This window comes from Oncorhynchus masou, chromosome 10 (genome assembly GCF_036934945.1).
Source record: "Oncorhynchus masou masou isolate Uvic2021 chromosome 10, UVic_Omas_1.1, whole genome shotgun sequence".
Lineage (NCBI taxonomy): Eukaryota > Metazoa > Chordata > Actinopteri > Salmoniformes > Salmonidae > Oncorhynchus > Oncorhynchus masou.
Window position 1 is genome coordinate 18,959,807 of NC_088221.1, and position 21,386 is coordinate 18,981,192.

The following is a 21,386-nucleotide window of genomic DNA, read 5'->3' on the forward strand; positions in this document are numbered from 1 at the left end:
CGATGGATAATCCTTGATTTACTCTCTGCCGTGACAGATTTGTCCCATTGTATTTATTTGCGGTGCTTTACATTGCCTGAAGCAACATTTGGGGAGTTTTGGTGTGGACTGTTAGAGACTGTTCAGGCTTTTTATGTGGACAGAAAGGAATGTGCTAGCTTTAGCGTAAACATAAAGCAGACCCCAAGAACCCATAAGTCTTCTGTTCACACCGCAAGGGACAATTAGTCAAGGATTTGCCTCTGTGTATGACAGGGCTTTTAAAGGCTAACAGCCCCGATAGCCTACAGCTGACCTTTTAGCACTAAAACAGAGATAGTGGTCCAGCATTGACGGACGGCCCTGTTACGAGAGCAAGAGAGAGAACGTGGGTGTGCGTGTGTGTGTGTGGTGGTGGTGGGAGGGGGGGGGGTGTAAGGCAAAGAGATAGAGAGATGAGCAAGTGAAAAAGGTCGACAGCTGATTGAATCTCCTGCTTCTAATTTAGCCTTTCCTAACAGTAGTCTTTTGTTTGAAAATTAAGTGAAAGAGACTTTTTTAGGAAGGGAACATCACTGACAACTTACTGTTTGGCTGATGATCCTCATGTGGAAACGGTTCACCTCAGTGTTCTATTTGAGTCCCTCGTTATTATCCTCTTCCTGTTTACCCCCTCGCAGTCCTCGTGCTTCTGCTCGGGAACTCTGGGATTGATTGTCGCAGCCATTAGAGCGCTAATCGGATTAGAGGTTAGCGCCAACCTTGGCAGGTCATGGGTTCCAGTAGGCTTCACAATCGCCTTTAAACATCATTGACTTTCTGGTGCTAAGATAAGCTAGTTAACTGCTGCTAGGAGTTAGCAGTTAGGCTACCTTTCACTTGTTGCGTACTGTTACACAGTTGGAAATTGTTCTTATATTGTCCATTGAGGTTGGCTCAGAGCTCAATGCTAACGCATTGTTCTCTTTACCCAGCCTCTCAGTCTGGGCCAATCATTCTATTCTAAAATCAACTGTACAGCATCTCTTAGGTCTGTTGTCTGTATCTCTGTTAAGACATTTTGATCACTAGGGTATTGTCATATTCTTTCTGTGATATACCTATAGACACATACACATTGATACACATTCATAAGATGTACTAGTTTTGGGAAATGTACTATATACTATATTGAAGCATACAGTAAAAACAGGACTAATGCTCAGGATCACACAGGTCAAATTGTGAGAGTTTAAATCAGGTATCAACTGTCTGTATACTGTATGTGCTTATGCATAATCTGCAACATTCAACATTTTCTTCATTTTCTTTTCCAGGTGTCTTCGTCCTGTGTTCCTGCCACTAACTATGAGCTGGTAAGATAAAAAATTAAATATATATATATATATATATATATATATATATATATATATATATATATATTGCTCAATGTAAATCTGTCAGTAATAGTGTGTCCATGTATGTATTGTGAAGTAATCTCTTCTTCAGAATGCCATCCAAACATCCAGGGAATGTGTTCTGGGAATCTAGCGAATGAGCACGGGCAATAAAAACAACATCATGTTGCTGCATTACCTTTTTTGGTCTGGGTTTGAGATTCTCTGTTGGATGTGGAATTATTTGCCCTCTCTGCACGTTCTGTGTATACATTTACTCTAATCCTTGGAAAGACAGAGTGGCCTGCAATGTACACTGAGTATTCAAAATATTAAGGACACCTGCTCTTTCCATGCCAAAGACTGACCAAGTGAATCCAGGTGAAAGCTATGGTCCCTTATTGATGTCACTTGTTAAATCCGCTTCAATCAGTGTCAATGAAGGAGAGACAGGTCAAAGAAGGATTTTTAAGCCTTAAGACAATTGAGACATGGATGTGTGTACGTGTGCCTTTCAGAGGGTGAATGGGCAAGAACAGGGTATGGTAGTAGGTGCCAGGCGCACCGGTTTGTGTCGAGAACTGCACCACTGCTGGGTTGTTCACGCTCAACAGTTTCCCGTGTGTATCAAGAATGGTCCACCACCCAAGGGGCATCCAGCCAACTTGACACAACTGTGGGAAGCATTGGAGTCAACATGGGCCAGCATCCCTGTGGAACGCTTTCGACTTCTTGTAGACTCCATGCCCCGAAGAATTGAGGCTGTTCTGAGGGCAAAAGTAGGGGGTTCATCTATTTTCCTTCCCCAGTATGTCATCTACAGGGGAGTTTCACTTTGTGAAATGGCCCTCCATGTAATTTTCTCTCTCTCCCTTATGCCAAGACAACTCACCCCAGAGGTAGACATCACACCCAACATCTTGCTGATTGCCCACTTAAACGTTAATTAGCTAAGATGTAAAACATTCACTGACATATGGTCTTTTTACGACCGAGAAGAGAAAAAGTGCACACATACATACACACATACATGCATGAAAACACACACACACACACACACACACACACACACACACACACACACACACACACACACACACACACACACACACACACACACACACACACACACACACACACACACACACACACACACACACACACACACACACACACACACACACACACACACACACACGCACACAGCGGCAAGCTACTCAGGAGGCCTACAGCAGCTGTGTTGTGAAAACAAAATATGGTTCTCAAGGACAACAGTGGCAGTATTTACCAGAGGAAACTGAGTCCAGCTGGACGAAAGGGCCTTACAGAGAGCAGGAAACAGGAGAAAGTACCACAACTTCACACTCGTACCATTTGCTTGTACAGATGTTTGGTTTGCATACATTATTTTCTCCCTCTGATTTTGCTTCATTGCATGAGTAAGTAGGCTATGCAGTCTCTAACTAGGCAGAGTGATGGATTTTAGAGTGATTGCTACATGACTCATGATTGGCTACTTCTTTTACGTTTGATGTGTGTGTGTGCGTCTGTGTGTGTGGAGGAAGTGGACCTTTGCAGTATTTTGGATAGCTGCTGAGGGATTACCCTCTTAGGGCTGTACTTCCCACCTCCCACCCCACACCACTTTTCTTGATAAAACACCGCTCCTGTACCTCTTATACTCACCCATCTTTTCCATTCTGGATCATACATTTAGCAGAACCCTGCAGAAACAACACTGCATTCCACTCCATGTCATGGCAGTTTATTAGCGTTCTCAAAGCGTAATTATTTGTTATTAGGTTGGGAAGAACTAAAATGTGCTGTTTGATTGTTATACACAGTGGTACTGTATGAGCCATAGGTAAGTAAAATAGTAGCAAAGCTGTTGTGAAGTGCAAAGTGTATTGTATATAGGATAAATTGTGTGTGTGTGTGTGTGTGTGTGTGTGTGTGTGTGTGTGTGTGTGTGTGTGTGTGTGTGTGTGTTTGTGTGTGTGTGTGCGTTTTCAGCCATTGGCTGCTCTCTGGCTGAAGGATGCTTCTCTCCTCCCATCCCAGGCAGCTCCATGTTTGGTGAATTCCTCACCTCTAGAAGAAAGAGAGAGGGCGAGAGAGAGAGAGAGATCTGATTTCGACAGTTGTGTTGTCTAGGTGCAGAACAGAGGGAAGATCACCATAAATCGCTTCATGTCTAAAATGATGGGGGGTTCAATTAACATAGTATTTTACATATAAAGGCACTTATTGTGATTATGGTGATTTGGTGTGTTGGGAGACACACACCAGAGAATAGGAGTCTTTAACTTGATGTACACGAAGACACTATGCGGATGCTGTGACTGTCATGTTAGGAAGAGTGTGTGAGAGTGAGGTCCATATAGTGAAGTCATAAGTTGAAAGTACAGTACCCTATGTGAGGGAGAAATACATAGTTAGGACGTAACCAGCAAAGGGACGAAGCCTATAAAGCCGACACTACAGCATAGAGATCAATAGCATCAATACATCTCTGTGGACTCCAGTGTGTTGGAGAGTGGGGTGTCCAATGTGAGCTGTCTTGTGGAAGCTCTGGTTTGATCATGGTGCGATAAGGATGTCCTCAGAGTGAGTGATGAGGCGATAGCTCCCCCAGCGGGACTCCCATGCTCCCATGCTTGGAGATGCGTGGCGTAGAGTGGGGCATGCTGGGTAGTACATTCCTGAGACATGCCCTCATGTTAACTAACGCTGGGCCTGCAATTTCATTTCCCAGAGAGAGAGTGTGGAGAGAGAGAGAGTGTGGAGAGAGAGACAGAGAAAGAGAGAGAGAGAGACAGAGAGAGAGACAGAGAGAGAGACAGAGAGAGAGACAGAGAGAGAGACAGAGGTAGCAGAACATAGTAAACTGGTTTTAGGTTTGAAACACGCACAGACATACATACACATGCAGCACTCACACACGTAATGATTCACATACACCTTTATACAATCCCCTCAGGCTTGTGTTTACCTGCATCCGCTCAAAGCTGTTTCTCAGTCAATGCCTCCGACACCTACGTCATCCAGACACACACACACACACAAAACCAACACAAACCACGGCTGGGGAATCGTGCCAGTGCATTGCTGTGTAATGACTCTAACTGTGGCGCAGAGATGGGCAAGATCTTTTCAATTAGCCCAGTGTTTACAGCTGCACATACTTGGCTGATATGCCATATTACGTTCTGTATACAGGACAGGACCAAGTATCCCATAATATTATGTGATTCCTATCTCGTAGGCCTGTGCATATACATGGGAAGCACGTAAGGTTGGCCATCCATGTTGTATATGCCAAGTGAAAGATGGATGTTTCTTTTTACCAGCTGTACATACACATTATATAATGAACTGAAAGATGTGGACTAGTATTGATGACAAGTATTGATTGTGTGTTAATGTGTCAGCTGAAACTAGGCCATATGAAAGATTTTTTCTGGTTAGCATTCCGTTTTTTTCTTCACAATAAGTGCCTTGACTTCAAAAATGAAAGTCCCTGGAGGACAAGAGTTTAGGTAAAACAGCCAATGGTGTGCTTTGTGTAGTATATGGATACAGCTGGACTCCACTGAGTTGCGTGTAGAACTGTTCTCTTCAGGAACGTTTTGATTCACTCTCTCGTTGACCCGTCCAAATACACAAGGCGAGAGACAGCTCGGCATATTTGTACACAGGAAAACAAACAATGAGGGAAAACACAGAGCCCTCATAGTTTTGGCTCAGATTGGAAGTCATGGAAGTCCTCATCGGCCATTGGGTTACGTCATCATCTGTGTATGCTGTGGTTGTATCAGTGACCAAACCCTGTTAGCCATAATAGGACATGAGGCAGGAGAGAGAAGGGAAAGAAAGGGTGAGAGAGAGAGGAACGAGAGAACACATTCCAAACTGAGTGAGAATGAGCAGACTAGCATCACTCCGTCCCCACTGGTGTCTTCGTCGTCCCCCACAGTTGTTTATAATCACAGAACCCTAGTCTCTCCTGCATACCAGAATGTCATGTGTTATGTAACAGAGAGAGCTGAAGTGTCCATTTGGGATGGGTTGATCCGGCTGGCCTGCGTGTGACCTCCGTCCGTCCGGGTCCTAGTGCAAACTTTGAGAGAGGTCAGAGGTCGTTTATGGACACTGTTGGCTCAGGAGGTTCCCACAGCTCTGCGTGGCTCAGTTTTGAATTCCAGCATTGGATTGTTTCCATAGAAACCCACCAGGAGATCGTAGGCCCAGAATTGTGTATGAGTGGGAGCTAAAGACCAGGGAGCCCACCTCCCCCTCCTCTCTCCATCATCGTTTATGTTTACATTTCTAAACCATGTTCTGTGAAATGCTGCAGATGGGGCTGCTAAGCATGGGAGACTAGCAGATGTTTGCGTGTGTGGGTAAATTGTGCCTGTGTGTGTTGGGGTTGATACAGTTTGTGTGTTAGGGGGGGAATGTGTGTGTATTTTAAATGTAGGTTTGCATGTTTAAATTTGTGTCAGAGCGACTGTACCTTTAGGTCTGTGCTTGTGCCTGTGTGTTACTTTTTATAAGTGTGCGTGTTTGTCTCTGTCTCCATTCACTTGCTTGAAATAAACATTTTCTTTAATTTTCTGTATGTGGTTGTTTGTGGAAATGGAATTGAGCATGTGTACGTGTGTGCAGTATGTCTGTGATATTCGCCCACCAACTATTATATTATTAATACTGGGGACAGTGCCAGGTAGCTCCCTTAACAGTGCATGAGGAATTTGAAGGGCTGTTTATTTATTAATCATCATATATTCAGCATTGTCTGGACATCAACCTAGGGTTTTAACAGCATTGCCTTTTTAGGTGTCAGACATAAGAGGGATTTGACAGGAAACTCACAACAGCCATCCTGTCCTTATTTTAGTTTCTTTCTGTTGCCTCCTTCATGATTGTGCCAAAACTAAGGTAAATGTTCAATGTTGTTGACAGAAGCATAAATAAAAGTGTATTCGTGTGAGAAGTTGAAAGATGTCTTGAGCTCCATGGTTTAAGAATGCATGCTTGGCAGGGGGGTTAAAGTTCCATTTTTAAAACATTGAAGGCTGTCCAGACAGCCCCTAGACGGTAAACCCCAGTACACACTTCATGTAGTTCTGAAAGGTGACATTTCTACCATAAAATACATCCATCCAATCCTTTCAGATCTACACAACTGTCAAGAGGGTAGGGTCTAGAGCACGTGTCAAAATCATTCTATAGAGGGCCGATTGTCCGCAGATTTTCACTCCTCTCTTGCACTTGATTGGTCAATTAAGGTCATGATTAGTTAGGGACTCCCCTCACCTGGTTGTCTGAGTCTTCTTTGAACACAAATTAAAAGGAAATAACCAAAACCAGCAGACTTCCGGCCCTCCATGGAATGAGTTTGACACTAGAGATTGGTTCGGCCTGAATTCCAGTAGCCTTGCTTTGTATTTAGGCTGCAGTTCCTATCCTCACCAGCGGGAGGCAGTGTAGCGTTAGATCATTTTACTCAACTCGTCGATTGTACATTTTCCCTCTCTACCATAACTATACTGCTTTCTGTCTAGAAACAAATGATTATGGGAGAACATGTGAGAATGAAACAGGACATTTTTTCCAATCCCAAGTAATAAATGTAAAGGAAAGCACATGCTCCCTTGATGGGATACATTTTTGAACCTGCATGGATTGAGGAATTTTCATTGGGGCATAAATCTGTAGAATGTCATGCAAAGAATGTGAAAACCCTTAAAAAACGTATACCTTTTGACGTGTTTCATAACTTTGCAAATTAGGCTTTCCAAAATGATTTAGGGGTAAATAGCCTGTGATTCTGCATTCACCCATGCTTTTCATCTCTCCTTTTCATTAAAGAAAACTGGGAACGACATTGCTCAGACCAAAAACAAAATGAATTGGCAATCAAGGTTTTAGTATCAACAGTTCAGTTGACACATATACACACAGCATCATGAGGAGTTTTTATATATTGTGACTGTACAGGATGTATTCATAAAACGTAGACCAATGCAGATGGTACAGTATGTATTTTGAAATCTCAAAAGAGCACTATGGTCAAGCAAAAACATTGAGGTGACCATATAGGGTTATAATAAAGATAGAAGGAGAGTAGGAAGGAGGGAGGGAGGAAGGAGAGTAGGAACGAAGGAGAGAGGAAGGAGAGTAGGAAGGAGGGAGGGAGGAAGGAGAGTAGGAAGGGAGGAGGGAGGAAGGAGAGTAGGAAGGAGGGAGGGAGGAAGGAAAGTAGGAAGGAAGGAGAGAGGAAGGAGAGTAGGAAGGAGGGAGGGAGGAAGGAGAGTAGGAAGGAGGGAGGAACAAGAGTAGGAAGGAAGGAGGAAGAAAGGAGAGTAGGAAGGAGGGAGGGAGGAGAGTAGGAAGGAGAGTAGGAAGGAGGGAGGAAGGAGAGTAGGAAGGAAGGAGAGAGGAAGGAGAGTAGGAAGGAAGGAGAGAGGAAGGAGAGTAGGAAGGAGGGAGGGAGGAAGGAGAGTAGGAAGGAAGGAGAGAGGAAGGAGGGAGGGAGTAAGGAGAGTAGGAAGGAAGGAGGGAGGAAGGAGAGTAGGAAGGAGGGAGGGAGAAAGGAGAGTAAGAAGGAAGGAAGGAAGGAAGGAGGAATAAAGGAGAGTAGGAAGGAGGGAGGGAGGAGAGTAGGAAGGAGGGAGGAAGGAGGGAGGGAGGGAGGAAGGAGAGTAGGAAGGAGGAAGAAAGGAGAGTAGGACGGAAGGAGGAAGGAGCACAGGGAAGAAGGAGGAAGAAAGAGATGAGAGATGTAGTACATACCCTGGGCCATGAGTCTGCCCACAACACACACACACACACAAAGTTTAGCTCCTAGTTTGGATCCAGACTGGCCATCTCTAGCTGAATTCGCTAGAGATGTGGCATCTAAATGAGCTGGCCTGGTGATTATATTTAGCTGTGTGTCATTTCCAAGGAGACTCTGTTTGGGTATATTTGTGTCCTCACACGGGGAAACTCCCTACACTGTACCTTTCTTCTTGGGCGCTTCCAAGACTTATAATTATTTGAGTTCTGTGAATCTATCAAAGGAGGCTCTATGTACAGTCCATGTGAGTTGCACATGGACTGAATACTGGCCTTACATGTTTATGTCACAGACACACTTATCACAGACACACTGCAATTGCATGTGATTAAGTCAGGTGTCCAGGCCTTTCTCTGACCTCATACCTGCTCAGTCTTTATGACCTTCCACTCAGTCTCTATTACACCCTATTACCCACTCAGTCTCTAGACTTTCTAACATCATAACCACCCAGTCTCTCTGACCTCATACCCTCTCAGTCTATGACGTCATACCCACAGTCTCTCTGGCCTAATACCCACTCAGTCTATATGACCTCATACACACGCAGTCCCTTTGACCTCATACATACTCAGTCTTTCTGACCTCATAGTCCCAGTCGGTATTAGACAGAACGTCGCGGCCATGCCCGCCTGTGGAGAAAACAATATGTGGTTACCTAGGTCGCCCCATTGGCTCACAGCAAAAACTTGACCTTTTCCAAACGCACTTTTCTTGTCTGCTTGTTTTAGTAAATTAGAAAAATACATTTATGAAAAGTACAACATGTCTAAAGATGTCTTATTAACACTGCCTGCTCCCGACTTTTCTCACTATTTTGAAAAACGTAATGTTGTACCGGTATCCCTCATTCCCCTTTTCATGATGGTGCTGGCAGCCACATGAGTGAGTGCTAGCTAGCTACCTACCAGAACATTAAGCTAGCCAAGACCAATAACACAAACAAACGGACGATACAGCTAAAAATAGTTAAATGTCTTACCTGTGATGAAATGTCTTCACACATAGCTGGGTATGTACATTGAACAACACAGCAGCTTTTTTTAGCGTGTTTTGTTATTTCTGCAGAATAAAATAAATTGATGATGAAGTTGGCTCTTTTACAGTGGGGATGAATGGGAAAAAATATTTGTTTTCCTCAATTTGTGGGCATGGTTGAGGGGAATTTCTTATTATTACATTAAAATCGACTTGGAGTATACCCACTCAGTCTCTATGACCTATTACACCCCTCAGTCTCTATGATAGGGTTCCTCAACCGGTGGCCCGAGGGCTGAATTTGGCCCACGTGTGATTTTATTTGGCCCCCAATGTTTTCTGAGCAAAAAAATGTATGTATACTGTATATTTTAGTTATTTATTGTTGGACATAAAAAACTGTAAAAACACCAGCAAATCAGCTCTAAGTTATTTAAATTTAGGAAATCTGTTCCAAAGTATTCCCACACATAATCTATGTGATCGTTTACAAATGTAAGCAAGGTTTGAAATTATTATGTTTTACTCAAATATTATATCTGTTTGGACTTCTGCAGTCAATTTGCTGTCTACAAATTATTTGTCAGCCCGCGGCTGAATCTAGTTTATGATGACCTTATACGCACTCAGTCTCTATAACCTCATACCCTATCAGTCTCTATGATCTCATACTCACATGTCTCTATGACCTTTTGCACTCTCAGTTTATGGGACCACACACACAGTCAGTCTCATATGCACACAGTCTCTATGATATCATACCAACAGTCTCTCTGACATCACATATTCTGCCTCTAACCTTCCAGCTCAATGTCTATGACCTCATAACCCCAGTCTATGTTGTCCCAACTCCTCTGTAAGACACAATAACCCAGTCTATGACATCACACCTTTCGATCTAACTTTCGACTTCATACCGAGCCTCTGTCTGTTTTGTCATAGTTTTCACGGTGTAACATTATGGCTAGAATACCATTTCACTGCCATTCCACATCTGTCTTTCTACTAACCAGCTGTGTTTTGTGATTTGGACCTCTACATACTGTGACACTACACAATGAAAACCATGTAAAAGCATGTGTACTGTACACACACAGATGTTTACAGTATGTGTGTGTACAGTATGATCTCACACAGGCCTTTGTTCGGTAACTAGACTCCAGGCTCTCTATTACAATAGGGCGGTGTGGCCAAACGTTGTTTTGGGAAGAAAATGTCTGGCCATGGAATTTGGCCTGGATACAAATTCACAGACCAGTTGTACTGTTGCGAGGATCACTACGTGTTTTCTTGTCCATTACCAAGAAATTTCCCCTAGCTGACACGCCTTCTCACTAGAGGAGACAATTTAGCCAACTTGGCTAACCAGAGATAGCGTGACACTCCTACATTTGGATCAGTAGTGTATTTTATTTTTTGTAGTTTGTTGTTTTGATCTTTTGGCTTTTTCCTCATATTTGGGTTATGGTGTTATATTCTGTATCGTTAGATTTCAGTGCAGCCTTTGATGTTATTGATCATAATTTCTTATTGAAGAAAATCTCACTTATTTATGGCTTTACATCACCTGCCATCACATGGTTGGAGAGTTATTTATCCAAATAAACTAGAGAGTATTCTTTTATGGACGCTTTACAGTGTGGTATCCCTCATGGCACTTGCCTTGGGCTGTTACTCTTCTCTATTTTTACAAATTGTTTGCCACTTGTCTTACACGTTTGCACACTCTACACATCAGCACCTTCAGCCAATGATCTCACTGAGAATCTTAGCAAGGAGTTACAGTCAGTGTTAGAATGTGTAATTAACAATAAACTGGTCTTAAATACATCTAAAACCAAAAGCATTGTTTTGATTCAAAGCATTCTCTTAGACCTAAACCTCAACTGGAGAAAGAGTGTAACCATTGAACAAGATGGTCAGTTATCATGGCCAAGTCATATTGACAAAGTTGTTGTGAAGATGGGGAGAGATTTGTCTGTTATAAAAATATTATTCTGCATTTTTGACACAAAGATCAACTGTACTAATTGTTCAGGCTTTGATCTTGTCCCATCTTGATTACTGTCCGGTAATATTGCCGGGTGCAGCATAGAAAGACCTAGCAAAGCTGCAGCTGGCTTAAAACAAAGCAGCATGCCTTCCCCTTATCTCCACACACAGAACTAACATCTACAACATGCATGATAGTCTTGCATGGTTGAGGGTTGTGGAGAAATTGACTACTTCTCTTCTTGTCTTTTTAATAAATATTTGTGAGTTGAAAATGCCTAACCACTTGTATCACATGGTTGGAGAGTTACTTATCCAATAGAACTACAGAGTATTATTCAATGGAAGCTTGTACAGTGTAGTATTCCTTATGGCATTGCATGCACTTTAAACAGACATGCATAGCCCACCAGACATACCAGTTTCTTCACGGTACCCAAACCAAAAACAGATTTAATGCGTTGCCCAGTTATGTATAGAGGCGTGTCATCGTGGAACCCTCTGCCACCAGAGGTTACTCAGGCAGAAGCAAGTTTAACATACACTATATATACAAAAGTATGTGGACACCCCTTCAAATGATTGGATTCAGCTATTTCAGCCACACCCATTGCTGACAGGTGTATAAAATTGAGCACACAGCCATTCAATCTCCATAGACAAACAATGACAGTACAATGTCTTTACTGAAGAGCTCGGTGACATTCAAATGGCAACGTCATAGGATGCCACCTTTCCAACAAGTCAGTTTGTCAAATTGTTCCATATTAATGCCCATGATTTTGGAATGAGATGTTCGACCGACCAGGTGTCCACATACTTTTGGTCATGTAGTGTATTGTATCCCCAGTGCCTCTCATCTTTCTAAATATCTAATTCAACTGTACTGCATATAATAATACGAATATGTATATATGAATACTGTGTAAATAGTATTTTTGTTGTCTCTTGTCTCTGTACTTTGTCATGTATTTGTACTTTTTATGTGGACCCAAGGAACAGTAGCTGCTGTACGCGCAATAGCTAATGGGGATACTAATAAACTAAACTTAGCAGATACTTTTCTCCAAAATAACTTACAGTACAGTGCATACATTTTTTGTATATGTATGTGATCCTTGTGGCAAATGAACCCTCAACCATGGTATTGCTAGCCCCACAGTCTTGCCAAATAATCCACACAGGATTGTCTCTTTCAGGCGCTGTCTGAACTTGGCGGGATTTGTAGGCTATACTCCCCAAATTATGTGTTGGACTGTTCCCTTAGTGTTAGAACTGTTCTGTTCTGTGAACTATGAACCCCTAACTGTAACCCTTTGAGTCAATGAGACGGATAATTTGCACACATGCACATATCCTTCGTGGTGGTGTCTGTAGCTGTATTATACATTTGAATCATACATCCCATATCGTTCCAAGTCCTAGTTTTTTGAACCCAGCGCAGAAGGCTTTGATACGTACTGCTTTACTATTGAATTCCGGTCTTCTTACTTAGTTTGTGTGTATATAGGCTATCGTCCCTCTCCTTGGCTCCTCATATCACTAACAATTTGAAGCTAGCCAGAGCCACCCTGACCAATGACATCATGGATTCCTTGAGGCCTGGGTCATTATAAATAAACAATGTTTTTGGATATCTCTCTCTCTCTCTCTCTCTCACTCTCTCATTCTCTCATTCTCTCTCTCACTCTCTCCATGGCTGTAAATGGTTGTGATGGGTGTGCTGCAGCAGTGGGGATGGAGATGGTCTCTAGGCTGGGCTAACAGAAGAGATGTGTCTCTTAGGGCACTATTTTAACAAACTTGGTGCTGGCGGTGCCTCTACAGATTTGAGGGTGCGTATCTGTATTTTCGCAACTGAAATTATGTGCGCAGTAGCTGGTGGTGACGCAAAACGACTGGGTTTTGATAAATTAACAAATTGTGTCAAGGCTTTATACCTCACTGGCCAATCAGAACTTGCTCCATGGCTAAATATGTGGTTGCTTCAAGTTGTGTATTTGAGTTGAGTCTCCCGAGTGAAACAGAGGTCTAAAGCACTGCACCGCAGTGCTTAAGGCATCACTAGGGACCCGGGTTTGATCCCGGGCTGTGTCACAGCCGGCCATGTCAGAGAGACCCAGACTCGGTGCACAATTGGCCTAGCGTCGTGCGGGTTAGGGGAGGTTTTGGCCGGGCCGGGATGTCCTCGTCCCATCGCGATCTAGCGACTCCTGTGGCAGGCTGGGCGCATGCACGCTGACCCAGGTCGCCAGTTGTATGGTGTTTCCTCCAACACATTGGTGAGGCTGGCTTCTGGGTTAAGCGAGCAGTGTGTCAAGAAGCAGTGCAGCTTGGCAGACTTGTGTTTTCGGAAGACACATGGCTCACAACCTTTTCCTCTCCCGAGTCCGTACGTGAGTTGCAGCGATGGGACAAGACTGTATTTACTAATTGGGTAGAAAAATGGGTTACATTGTTTAAATAAAATTATATATAAAATATATATATATATTTTTTAAATGTATAAAATGTTCTATTAAAACAAATACAGTATCAGTCAAGAGTTTGGACACACCGGGCGGCGTTCGGCGATCGACGTCACCGGCTTTCTAGCCATCGCCGCTCCATTTTTCATAGTTCCATTTGTTTTGTCTTGTTCCATACACATCTGGTTTTCATTCCCAAATCACACTGCATGTATTTAGTCCTCTGTTCCCCTCCATGTCTTTGTGTGAAATTGTATTTATGTTACGTGGGTATTGTTACGTGCCATACTTTTTGTCTATGTTCCATGTTTAAGCACATGTACTTTACTTTATGTACTTTTGTGCTTTCGTTGGACCGGAAATAAAAAGTGTGCCTGTTCACTACACTCTGCTCTCCTGCACCTGACTTCCCCTTCCAGTACACACCCTTAACAAAAGTGTATGATTTTTATATTTGAGATTCTTCAAAATAGCCTCTAAGAATCTTGACCAAGACTTTAAGCTCTTAACAATGCCCAATACTTTCGGCTTTCTGTTGCTCAGGTAAAAACAACAGATATATGCATAATATACATTACCAGTCAAAGGTTTGGACACACCTACTCATTCCAGGGTTCTTTTTTAAAATTATTTTCTACATTGTAGAATAATAGTGAAGACCTCAAAACTATGAAATGGCACATATGGAATCATGTAGTTACCAAAAAAGTGTTAAACATTCAAAATATCAAAACCTGCCAAGAGAGGGCCGCCCACCAAAATTCATGGACCAGGCAAGGAGGGCATTAATCAGAGAGTTAATATAGAGACCAAAGATAACCTTGAAGGAGCTGCAAAGCTCCACAGCGAAGATTGGAGTATCTGTCCATAGGACCACTTTAAGCCATACACTCCACAGGGCTGGGCTTTACGGAAGAGTGGCCAGAAAAAGGACATTGCTTAAAGAAAAAAATAAGCAAACACATTTGGTGTTCGCCAAAAGGCATGTGGGAGACTCCCCAAACATATGGAAGAAGGTACTCTGGTCAGATGAGACTAAAATTTATATTTTTGGCCATCAGGGATAACGCTATGTCTGGGGCAAACACAACACCTCTCATCACCCTGACTGAGAACACCACCCTCACAGTGAAGCATGGTGGTGGCAGCATCATGCTGTGGGGATGTTTTTCATCGGCAGGGACTGGGAAACTGGACAGAATTGAAGGAATGATGGACACCGTTAAATATAGGGAAATTCTTGAGGGAAACCTGTTTTAGTCTTCCAGAGATTTAAGACTGGGACGGAGGTTCACCTTCCAGCAGGACAATGATTCTAAGCATACTTCTAAAGCAACACTCGACTGGTTTAATGGGAACCATTTAAATGTTTTTTTTTATTTTTTTATTTCACCTTTATTTAACCAGGTAGGCTAGTTGAGAACAAGTTCTCATTTACAACTGCGACCTGGCCAAGATAAAGCATAGCAGTGTGAACAGACAACACAGAAGTACACATGGAGTAAACAATTAACAAGTCAATAACACAGTAGAAAAAAAGGGGAGTCTATATACAATGTGTGCAAAAGGCATGAGGAGGTAGGCGAATAATTACAATATTGCAGATTAACACTGGATTGATAAATGATCATGTACAGGTAGAGATATTGGTGTGCAAAAGAGCAGAAAAGTAAATAAATAAAAACTGTGTGGATGAGGTAGGTGAAAATGGGTGGGCCATTTACCAATAGATTATGTACAGCTGCAGCGAAATGTCTTGGAATGGCCTAGTCAAAGCCTTGACCTCAATTCAATTAAGAATCTGTGGTATGACTTAAAGATTGCTGTACACCAGCGGAACCCATCCAACTTGAAGGAGCAGTTGCTTTGAAGAATGGGCAAAATTCCTAGTGACAAGATGTGTCAAGCTTATAGAGACATACACCAAGAGACTTGCAGCTGTAATTGCTGCAAAAGGTGGCTCTACAAAGTATTGACTTTTGTGGGGTGAATAGTTATGCACGCTCAAATGTTCTTGTTTCACAAGAAAAAATATTTAGCATCTTCAAAGTGGTAGGCATGTTGTGTAAATCAAATGATACAAACCCCCAAAAAGTCTATTTTAATTCCAAGTTGTAAAAAAAACAAAATAGGAAAAATGCCAAGGGGATGAGGCACTTTCGCAAGCCACTGTAATTGCTCCCTGTGAGCGTACGGCCTCTTAGACTATGGAGGGTTTTACACAAATGCAAAATTTTCACAGGAGCTTGACAAATATCCAAAATATAGAGAAATGGGGGATACCCACTCACCTTTATACTTATCCAAAATATTTTTTAAACATACAAACATCATTGAACCATCTTACAGATCATTTTTGCACTTCTCCCGAAATAGCAGACAAAATTGCATTGCAATTGAGCCATTTGCTTTCTCAACATAAACCCATGGATGGTTAATCGTTCTAATGAGATTGGTTTTTCATCAAATTAAATGAAAAACAATACATGTCTTTTTTAAAACAGCCACAATATTTCTAAATTGGATCGGGTCAGAAGCATGATATCATAAATCACCTCTATCATTCCATGAGCATAAGGCAATGTGTGCACGCATAGGCATCAGGGCTCTCTGGCAGGAGGCGTGGATGTTTGTCCCATCCATTGAAGATAGTTTATTAAATAAATACAGTAATCCTACAATAAGCCTAGTTATAACAAACATGTAGCCAATCTTGTTTTTATTGGCTTCAACATGGACATATTTGTCGACACACCTTGCATTGACATTTTTTAAATGCACTGCATGTTCGATTATTGGACATTGCCCAAATAATAAGATTTGCCTACCATCACCATCGCCTGTTAATGACTTTGCCAGATGAAAGATAAACTAACAGGCAAATAGCCAGGCTTCAAGCTGATCTCTACGATTTGACAGTTAGGTCCAAGAGATGAAAGTGGAAAGTAGGGTGTGGAAAATAGCATAGCGCTGGTCAAAGTTGCCAAAGAGCGTGCGTTTGACACTAGTGTCGCCTTAACGCCAGCTGAAAATAGAGGCCCTAGTGTAAATATTTACCTCAAAGGTTTTATGGATGCTCCTACGCACTCAAGGCGTATACCAGCTCCACTTTTACCCAGATCGGTCACTAAGGAATTCTAGGCCCTCGAAACGCACCCTTTCAGACAAAACTCTATAGAAATATGACATGACAGAAGATTGACCTGGGTCAAAATACTATTTGTTTTGATTTCAATTACATTGGGTGGGGTTTGCATTTTTGGCGCTGTTGGTTCTGGAGCTAAATCAACTGCATATTAGTAATTGAAAGAAAAATGTTTGCCCAATGCCGGATTATGACACATACTGTGGGATAAACATTGGCACAGAATTATTTTTTATTAATCTTTTTTTTATTTTAAATGTAACCTTTATTTAACTAGGCAAGTCAGATATTTACATTGACGCCTACCTCGGTCAAGTCCGATGCTGGGCCAATTGTGTGCCGCCCTACTAGACTCCCAGTCACGGCCGGATGTGATACAGCCTGCCCCCCATAGTAAGGATATTGGCCATTCAAGTGTGAAGTAGTGTATATAAAACAGTGCTAATACAAACAGTCTATAAAAGGTGTTATCACAACCAAGCTTCCCCATTGCAGGTTGTATGCTGTATTTACAGTGGTCTCACCTCTCTCTCCTTCTTTTCTCCCTTTCTCTCTCTCTCTCTCTCTCTCTCTCTCTCTCTCTCTCTCTCTCTCTCTCTCTCTCTCTCTCTCTCTCTCTCTCTCTCTCTCTCTCCCATTACTCTTTTAGGCACCTGGTAACGACATACCCCTGAAGTATGTAGAGACTATGGTGAGTTTGAGCTGCATCTTATATTCTATTTGGTTGGGTGTGTGTTATTTCATTTTTCTAGCTAAAACAACTCAAACCGTTAAGAGAGGGATCAAATTTATCAAATCACATGTATTTATATAGCCCTTCATACATCAGCTGATATCTCAAAGTGCTTAACAGAAACACAGCCTGAAACCCCAAACAGCAAGCAATGCAGGTGTAGAAGCACGGTGGCTAGGAAAAACTCCCTAGAAAGAAACCTAGAAAGGAACCAGGCTATGAGGGGTGGCCAGTCCTCTTCTGGCTGTGCTGGGTGGAGATTACAACAGAACATGGCAAAGAGGTTCAAATGTTCATAAATGACCAGCATGGTCAAATAATAATAATCACAGTAGTTGTTGAGGGTGCAGCACGTCAGCACCTCAGGAGTAAATGTCAGTTGGCTTTTCATAGCAGATCATTAAGAGTATCTCTACCACTCCTGCTGTCTCTAGAGAGTTGAAAACAGCATGTCTGGGACAGGTAGCACGTCCGGTGAACAGGTCAGGATTCCATAGCCGCAGGCAGAACAGTTGAAACTGGAGCAGCAGCACGGCCAGGTGGACTGGTGACAGCAAGGAGTCCTCATGCCAGGTAGTAGGTAGGATGAGGAATGCTTTTGCTCCATTGTGTTATTATCATTGTGATACAAGCCAATAATCTTGACCAAGACTTTAAGCTCTTAACAATGCACAATACCTTTGGCTTTTGGTTGCTCAGGTAAAAACAACAGATATATGCAAAATATACATTACCAGTCAAAAGTTTGGACACACCTACTCATTCCAGGGTTCTTTATTTGTACTATTTTATACATTGTAGAATAATAGTGAAGACATTAAAACTATCAAATAACACATATAGAATCATGTAGTAATCAAAAAATTGTTAAACAAATCAAACTATATTTTATATTTGAGATTCTTCAAAGTAGCCACCCTTTGCCTTGATGACAGCTTTGCACACTCTTGGCATTCTCTTAACCAGCTTCACGAGGAATGATTTTCCAACAGTCTTGAAGGCGTTCCCACATATGTGACCCGATTCAGGAAACTAGGCGTATGTCGCAAGTCACAACTTCACATGAGAGCTGTTTGAATGTAAACATATTTTTTTAACATAATGCGCTTTTTGGCAGAAATAACTTCTCGAATATGTGACTTTTCATGTGCCTTAATATCAAACTTGTATGCCATCTGTAAATACGAATACAATTGTTAAATTATGAGCCTAGCTGGTTTAAACACAAAAAAGTGCAACCTTCCCGCTGTTTAGCTAGCTAACAAAAGACTCCACTCTAATTTTGACAAAGTATTTTAATTTTAGTTCAAGTGTACTGTTAGCTAGCTAACTAACGTTAGTTGGCTGGCTCGCTAACTAACGTTATGTCATGCATTGGGATTCATTATTTACCTAGCTACATTTCTTAACAAGACTCTCATCTTAGTGTGCCAGAGCGCAGAATAACTTATGCATTTTTGAACGCTCAAAATCTGTTCAATATGTCTGGTGTCAGTAAATGTCAGCAACAAAGCATCATTCAATTGTTGCCAGCAGCACAGTTACAGTTACCAACACTCTGCATAACATGAAAAAAGCCTAACCAGCTCTGCTAGGGCGAGTAAAATGATCAGAGTGGGTGTTCTCTGGGGCCTCCCGGGTGGCGCAGTGGCTGTGCCACCAGAGACTCTGGGTTCGAGCCCAGGCTCTGTCGTTACCGGCCATCTTCCCTAAAACGTGTTAATTCTTGCCATAATATGGACTTGGTCTTTTACCAAATAGGGCTATCTTCTATATACCACCCCTACCTTGTCACAACACAACTGATTGACTAAAATGCATTAAGAAAGAAAGAAATTCCACAAATGAACTTTTCACAAGGCACACTTGTTAAATGAAATTCCATGTGACTACCTCATGAAGCTGGTTGAGAGAATGCCAAGATTGTGCAAAGCTGTCATCAAGGCAAAGGATGGCTACTTTGCAGAATCTCCAATATAAAATCTATTTTGATTTGTTTAACACTTTTTTGGTTACTACATGATTCCATATGTGTTATTTCATGGTGTTGATGTCTTCACTATTATTCTAAAATTTAGGAAATAGTCCAAATAAAGAAATACCCTGGAAGTGTGTCCAAATATTTGACTGGTACTGTACATACACACTCATCTATTGTGTTCATTCATAAAATAACATAACCAAATACACATAAACACAAAGAAACTGAACAAATGAATGCAATATGCAGTGTACATGCAAACACACGGTGATCCAGTCACAGCTGTGTATGAGTAATTGCACTCTGCGTTGTTCCAAATAAACGTTTAGTCTCTCTTCAGCTGAATTCCATATGATGGTGTATCATTGACCACACAACCTCAGGGGGTAGTGAGACACTTTGAGCTTTGTCCTGCTGTTACACACACACACGTACAAACATGTGCACACACACAGACACACACGCACAGACACACACATGTAAACACATGCATAAACGAACGAACGAACGCATTCATGCACGCACACACACACGTACACATGCATGAACTAACCCACACACGTGCACACACATACAATGAGAGAGACTGTCTGTATTAGTTGCTACTACTACATTTGGGTTGTGTGTTGTATGTTTGCATTTGTGAATGTATGTTTTTTTTTAATGGTCTATTCAGTATCCAGTACAGAGCCAGCCATGCAAGTTTTATAGCCAAGCATACAGCATAGGTTGCCTATGACACGTTTCCTTTTGGGTTTGGAATGGGTCTTATTTAGTCTGAGAAGGGAAGTATCATGTTACAGATGGGGACTTATGACTAATGTTCCCTCAATTTTTTTTAGGCACTGAGCAAATTGCACATCTGCTGAGTGCAAAATTGAACATTGTGAAAGTTCTGTGCAACTTCCAGCGCACTTTATTGTGAACACTGGGGCTGTACCTGCTTTAAGTGACAGTTTTAACAGTGTCCAAGTAGACTACTGTGGCTATTTGATCATAATGTGGGACTACCAGAGTGGCCTACCATAAAAAAAACTATGGAGAAAATGCCTCCCATAACATTTTAACATGGAAATAGCTGTTCTATCATTCAGCCTACAGTAGCAGCCAATGTGTGGTGTTCAATGTAGACCTACATTCCATGAGACTTTTGAAAAACATGCAGGGCTTGACATTCATCTGTTTATCCACTTGTCCTTCAGACAAGGAGTTGACTGAAAATGTTGTTGTGTTGTTTGATGCAAGAAACCACTTTACAAAATACAATGTATTATTATTCCCAAACCATTATTGCAGAGAATCAGACAAATGATGCTCCACTCTGCCTATTGGCTACTTAGCTTATTCAAGCCTGTCTCAAAATACAACATTGCCCCTTTAAGACAAAAAAAAGCTCTATATCTGACTTGCTTTTCAAAGATGTCTAGAAATGTTTTGTGCTCTTATAGGAAGCAATCAATTCCCTATTGTTGACTACAAATTATCTATAGCTGGGCTAATAACTCACTAACTAGCAAAGGATATGAACAAAATGCACACACATGGCTACATGTAGCTCTTGCTTTGATCTCAAAACAAGCGCATCTACTCACGACCAAAGCTGTAAACAGTCCAGTTCAAAGTAAATGGCACAGATCCATTTATGAAAATGGTCTATTTTTCGCTAGACAAATGAGATGATCGTGCACTACAGGAAAAGGGACTGTTGTTGAGCCCCCATTCACATCGGCGGGGCTGTAGTTGAGCAAGTCGAGAGTTTCAAGTTCCTTGGTGTCCAACAAACTATCATGGTCCAAACACACGAAGAAAGTTGTGAAGAGGACGCAATAATACCTTTTCCCCCTCAGGAGACTGAACAGATTTGGCATGGGTCCTCAGATCCTCAAAAAG

General features: G+C 41.9%; 1 protein-coding gene across 8 annotated transcripts in view; it reads left to right on the forward strand.

Moving 5' to 3' along the window:
* The window catches only part of LOC135547286 (tensin-1-like), a 293,490-nt gene that overhangs the window by 175,446 nt on the left and 96,658 nt on the right, over positions 1–21,386 (forward strand). For 6 of the 8 annotated variants that reach the window (XM_064976121.1, XM_064976124.1, XM_064976126.1 and 3 more), the window contains 2 exons: positions 1,296–1,334; positions 17,432–17,473. In XM_064976121.1, the coding sequence (XP_064832193.1) occupies positions 1,296–1,334; positions 17,432–17,473 (81 nt within the window). The remainder of the gene's footprint in view (positions 1–1,295; positions 1,335–17,431; positions 17,474–21,386) is intronic. The other 2 variants (XM_064976125.1, XM_064976131.1) reach the window with 1 other exon arrangement.